Source organism: Lucilia cuprina, chromosome 4, assembly GCF_022045245.1.
Source record: "Lucilia cuprina isolate Lc7/37 chromosome 4, ASM2204524v1, whole genome shotgun sequence".
Lineage (NCBI taxonomy): Eukaryota > Metazoa > Arthropoda > Insecta > Diptera > Calliphoridae > Lucilia > Lucilia cuprina.
In genome coordinates, this window is record NC_060952.1 from 18870344 (window position 1) to 18877197 (window position 6854).

General features: G+C 30.4%; 1 protein-coding gene across 1 annotated transcript; it reads left to right on the forward strand.

The window, feature by feature from the left end:
- Positions 1 to 813: 813 nt before the first annotated feature.
- LOC111675854 lies at positions 814 to 4379 on the forward strand. Its single transcript, XM_023436705.2, has 2 exons — positions 814 to 968; positions 2745 to 4379. Exons 1-2 carry the CDS (start codon positions 951 to 953, stop codon positions 4170 to 4172), a joined length of 1446 nt encoding a protein of 481 aa, XP_023292473.2. The 5' UTR covers positions 814 to 950; the 3' UTR covers positions 4173 to 4379.
- The last annotated feature ends 2475 nt before the right edge of the window (positions 4380 to 6854 follow it).

Sequence of the window (6854 nt, forward strand, 5' to 3'; positions counted from 1 at the left end):
AATCATTCGACATTTCTATAATTTTAAATGAAATTTGTATGTGAAAATTTATTAACTTATTCCTAATAATGAACAAGTCTTGTGCTATAAAATCTTACATTTAATAGAAAGACTGCATTTACATAAACGGGGGCAGCATTTACTATCTAGAATTCATCATTGTCTAGTTAATATGCCTATAAGAAGCAAAAAATACAGGTCCTATTTTGGTACCGATTTTACTCAGCCAACTCAGAGTAGCTACTGTATGTTGTAATGAATTAACTATTTAACGAAGTAGAGTTATTACATGATCACTACTAACAGACTTAAATCGCTCATGTTTTCATTGAACAACTCGATGTCTAACTCAATGTCTGCCTTGTTTCCTTTCTTTTGTTTGTGGTTTTTGAAAAATATTTTATCTTAGCCTGCTTGTGTGTGCAGCTCAACTTTGCTTAGTGTACGTCAAACTTGGCTCTCAATGAGTAAATGAATGAATTGTGTAATAATTTTGGTAAACTTACATCCGTTCATCCTATGGCGCCAAACTCCTAAAATTGGCGAAGTCACAAACTTAGTACTACTCGTACAAGAAATAAATACAAATTTATATATTTAAAAACAAAAAGGAAAAATTGAGAGCAATTGTGTTACCAATACCAACAGCAAAAACTAAAACAACTGACATAAATACATCCATACATATATACATACAACAGTGAGCATTTTGTTATGCTTCATTTGCTTTTGGCTTTGGAGTAAGAGACAGACAATCGAAAACAAAAATGAAATGTTGAAAATGAAATGAAATGTTTTCCTCCTTAAAATAATATTTCCAAATCATATAAATTCAAATGCAAAATTTACATTAACCAGCATTTACTTGGAAACCACAAAAGGGATAAAGTTACATTTTCAATAAATAAATAGTTTAAAACTAATAAAAAGTGTTAAAAAATTTAAATATAATGGGATTGGGAAATTTGGTAAGAAGAAAATTAAAAAAAAATATTAAACTAAAAATAAATCGGTATTGATAAAAAAAATTATTTAATAAAATTTAAACAAAAAACAATAATAATAATAACAATAATAATAAAAATTATTATAAACTAAATATTTAAATATGAAAAATATAAAAAATGTGAACATAAATAAATCTTGATTTAAACATCAGGCACAACGTCAAAAGTGTTTACGTGTTTAGATGTATCTATTGAATGCATGACATTACTCTTAAAATTATCAACATCATAATCAGCACCAATGCCATCACTTTTACCATTATTATCATTATCATCATCATGGGTTCACTGGTGTTGCATGAATGCATAGTTTCAGTGAGTGAATGAATGAATGAAAGGGGAGTGTGTAACAAATCATAAACCACATAAGCTCCAAACTTAAATCAATCAACTAAGCAAACATAAGCCAACATAAACTTTAGCTTTAAACAGATGACGATGGGCTCACAGCACACATCCAACAGATACGAGCGATGATAATAGACAATAACTAAAGCAGGAGTAGATCTCTGCAACATTAGGAATCTATGGCTTTAGCTATACATACCTAGTGTCTGGCTCACTAACTGACTGACTGACTGCTTATCATTTAATATTGCTGCTGCCTATCTATGGAGTATGTATTTTTGAATGAGTCCGTCTATAGTGAGGAGTTGAAAGTAATAGAAAAGTGTTTATGGCAGTATATTAAATCCAAATTGCAAAATGGTATTGAAACGTTATAAAAAATTATGAAAAAATGCAAGAAAATAATACAAATGTTGAAAAAAGGAACCTATTAAGAGAAGAATCAAGGAGAAGAACCCTAAGTCACCAGAAAGCTATATTGAATTAATCTACAAACTGGATTAAAAGTTACACTTAAGTTATTATTGGTTTCATATGGGAATTTTATATAGAAACATTGTTTTATAAACCAAAAGTAAACCATTGAATAGGGGGGTTGTTATTTATTTGTCATAGATTTACGAAGGAATGTTTTAGATCTTTGTTAAATACATCCGGTAGGGTAGTGTTCTAATCTGTCAGTTCTGAGATTGTGAGTCGGATTCATAACAGATACACAAAACATATACATTTTTAGGCGTTTTTGTACCATACATTTATATTTTAGGGTGTCCCGTGCACTACTTTTTTCAGGGTATACCTTTGAAATTAGAAATTGTTGATAGGGGCCTCAGTTTCCTACAAGCGATTGAAAATTTTGATCTTAGTACAATATGTTCAATAAAAAAATGTCTGCGATCATTTTAAAATGGATCTCACTACGGATACTTTGCAATTTAGCTAGAAAATAATTAAAATTTTAATTTTCATTACAATAATAAATTTATACCTTTCACTTCTAAAAATAAAAACATAACACAATAACAAAATCATAATAACTTTCAACAGGATGCATGCATACATAGATACGAATAAAAAACTTCATACATATATAGTAAATTTACAATAAAGTTTTAAAAAGAAATACGATGTTTTTAGTATAATAAATAATAAAAACATTACAAAACAATTGAGATGTCATTTATATAACTTTCCTTATTGTTACTTCCCCAAAACTATATTTGCCTGGTATAAATGTGCACAATTTTACATCATGATATATGAAAGCATAAATTTACATTTAACTAACAACAACAAATGCAACATCATCATTATCATTATGAAACATAATCTTCTTTTTCTATTTTTTTTGTTGTATTTTTTCAAATTCATATTTTGCAAATGCATCAGCAAATGTTGTACATGGTGGCAACGTTGTTAATTGTCTATGAATTATCATTAACAACAACAAGAGCAACATCGTCACGATATGCAATGGCTGTTGCTGTTGATGCAACTTCATCGTCATCGTTAAAAGTAACGGAAATGGATGTTAACAGTTTTACCCACATAAATAAGCCCTCAATGATGAATACTGGAATGGTTAATCGAATGCCACGTCATACAGTTCAAGGTCTAAAGCAGATGGAGCAAATGAAAGAACAAAAACAACAAATTGAAGATCCATCATCTTCATCACTAGCATCGTCCGTAAATTCTAAAATAAAAAGAAGTTTTTCTAACGGTGGTGGATGGGGAACTGCTAACTTTAATGGACTCACAGGGCTCATGGGCTCATCACAACAGCATAGCTTTAGAACTAGTTATGATGCAACACCACCACAACAACAATCTAATCACCAATATCAACAACAGTATACAGAGGCAAAACCTATTTATGAAGAACAACAAGAAAACGATTATGCAGGCCGAGGAGTTGATGGTGGAGCTGGGGTACATTCTAGTGCGAGTGTTGCTAATGCAGCAGCTTTACACTCGGCTATATATAATTTACAAACTGCTGGAACGCATAATGCAGCTGTGGGTTCAAGTAGCAGTAGTGCAAGTAATGGCGGAAGTGATGGTTTCCTGCCATCATGGAACTTTGGTAAACTTTCAACATCATTTATTGCTTCACAGCCAGCATCAACACCTTATGGCAGCAGCAGTGGCAGTCATAGTGCCTCCACTACTACCAATAATAACGATAAAATCTCTGAAGGCAATTTTCTGCATCATTACGATTCAGCTTCCGCCTTTAATGAATACACACCCCAACATGAATATCAACCATCATACCAGCAGCAACAGCAACAACTACCACAACATGAAAACTTTTACAACAGTGTGGAACATACACAAGCTGATACCTCTTCATCATATGGCGATGAACATGAACATGATAGCAACAACTATCCACCCTCTGCTTCAGCTGGCCACTTTTCCAACTATCAACAGCATGACTATGAACAACAGCAGCAGGAGAAACAGCCCGATGTCATCAACTATGTTCCATATCCTGTAGTCAAGAAACAGCATGTACCAGTTCGTGAACCTGTACAAATACCCATCTCACATGCAGTCATTATACCGGTTAGTAAGCCAGTCCCTATTCAAATACCAGTTACTCAAAATGTTCAAGTACCAGTAGAAAAGGAGTTGAAAATACCTGTTGAACGTGTTGTTCCTTATCCGGTGGAGAAGCATATACCTGTACCAGTAGAGAAACGTGTACCATATCCAGTGGTGAAGTATGTCCCCATTAAAATTCCACGTCCCTTTCCCGTAAAGGTACCAGTTTTTAAGACTGTCTTACATAAAGTTAAAGGCTGGTGGTAAATTATATGAAATGAAGAAAGGTCAACTTGTGGCCAATTAGCATGAGTTGCAGTATTTGTAGTTTAAAACTTGAAAATATGAGATTGAGATTTTCTCTCAATCTCATAGTTTCTTAATATAATTTTTAGTATTTTTAGATATAATGTTTATTTAAAGTTTTGTTATGTTTCCTTTTTATTTTAATAAATAATTACATTTAAAAATGTTTTTTATTATGTTTTAACGAAACTTCCATATTTATATAAATGAAAACTAAATTAAAAATGAAATCCATTAAGAAGAAGCATTATTTTTAAAGCTTTTTAAATACTTTAAATGCCAGAATATTTATTATATATTCTTGGTTTATTTTCTTTTATCTGATAGAAAGATAGAATCTATATCAAGCACCGTGGGGCAGAAATAAAATTTTTTGTAGCCAAGAACTATACTCTAAGCAAAGCTTTTTAATGATCTGCAATGGTAATCATCCAGTAAAAATTATATTAGTTCTACAACTAGTTCTAGCCTGAACTCGTTCTTGTTTGTCGTTGAGACCAATGATATTTGTTCGAAATTTTCACCTTCGGAACTGGTTCTGTGCAAGCGTTATGACACTTGTTTTTTGGAACACTTCTGCAACTAGTTCTTTAATCAATGATTTTTGTTTGAATTTGTCAACCAAGGAACATGTTCCAGGTAAGCTTTAATATAAGCAAATATTTCTTATTTAGCGTTTTTGTTTGAAATTATTAAGATTAGGAGCAATTTTGAGAAACTGTTGAGGAATTTTTATTACTGTACCAATGTTATTTCTTACGTAATATATTAATATAATTCTTCTGCACCTCCAATCTTTTAAAATATATATACAGCTAACCTTCCCTTCTCTCGGTACCATTCAATTAGGGAGCTTTTTTATATCTTGTAGTTTAGTGTAATCGTTCTAAAACTAGTAGTTTTTAGCTGCTAACATACTTTTCAATTACTACTACATATCGTGCTCATTATACAGAAGTAGTCTAGTATAGTATAAAACTTGATTTTTCAGCTTACAGGATTACAGGATTAAAAATTTCCCGATTCAAGAAGCCAACCATTTATATGCATATTAATGTGGTTAATATACACCAAATGCCCGATCTCTTTAAATTTTATTTACCTGCATATTGCTATAAACATTTTTTAAAGAACTAATCTTTGATAATATAATTTAATATCCTTAAATTTGCGTTAAAAATAAAAACTCTTTCTCAACCTGACAGGCAAATTTATGGACAAACTGTTTAATCAAGATAATAAGGTAAATTATGACAAACACTGTTTTTATGCAGCATTAATGAAGACATAAAAATAAATATAATTCATTTTGTTTCGTTTTTGTTTTATAAGTTTTTTTTAAGTAAAACATTTAATTACATGAAAGAAACAACAACCATACGTCTAGGTGGTAGATGTGAAAGAACGAAAGAAATTATTGTAACAAAATGTTTTGCGGTCTCTAGAATAACAAAATTATAATGAACGTAAAAAAACACTATCATAAAAACCAGAAAAAAACAATAAAAACAACACCAGGAATGTGAAAAATAATAATAATAAGTAGCAAACAAATCGTAAAATAATAAAACAAATTGCAATAAAAATAATACGGAAGAACAGAACTAACAATTAAAACCAAAATTATTATAAAAATCAAATTATACGGAAATAGTAAAAAGCAAAACCAAAGACACACCCATCTATTTAAGGGACAAAAATTAAAAACGAAACATGGAATTCATGACGACAAAACAACATTTAGGTAAATGTTTTAAGCCGGATATACACTTACTCATACGTTTGTGTAATGAATGCCAATTGTTAAAACCTTGCTGTTTTAAAGGTTGTACAAAAGTATGCCAAAATTTGCACTATGGTTCTTTAAAGCTAAGTTGCTTCTGGAAATTTTACTCTTGTCCTATATACATGTGGACAACTAAAGTGGTTTCCAAGCTCATGTATAAGCATTCTTTTGAGCCCATTTGAAAAAAATTTGCTAGAACCTGTAGGTAAAATGTTACACTCATTTGAAAATCCCATATAACTCCGAAAGTTCTTGACCGATAGAGTCTGGCCTACTATCCAACAGAACTAAACCTTGATGCATAATACAAACAAATACTTTATTAAAACCTGATTACTTGAGCACCAGATGTGGTTCCACATTACACAGGGTACTGGTTTTTTACATATACATATGTATGTATGTTTATGTATATAATATCCTTTAGTTTTGTTGGTCAGGTATAGTTCTGATATTCGTATCTTAAAGGTTAAAGAAATTAACAAAAACATGTCATTTTACATGTTGTCAAATGATTAAAACACAACAAACACATCCTCATACAAAAACATTTCACAAATTTTGTAATGAAAATATACACAATATAACCAGAGATGGAAAAATAACATATACAAACTAAAAAACATCGAATAAACGTTATTTTTTTAGCCAAAGTAAAATGAAATGTCAAATCATTGCACTCACCAAGCCTGATACAAAAAAAAAACAAAGTTAAATTTATAAATTCAAATAAAAGAAGTAAGAGTATTGTTGTTACATTCTTTTTTTATTTTAGTTTTATACAAAAAGGAAACCACAAAATGATTGCATGTTGAACATGATTGTAAATTTAGTAAAATGTAGTATATTTTATATTT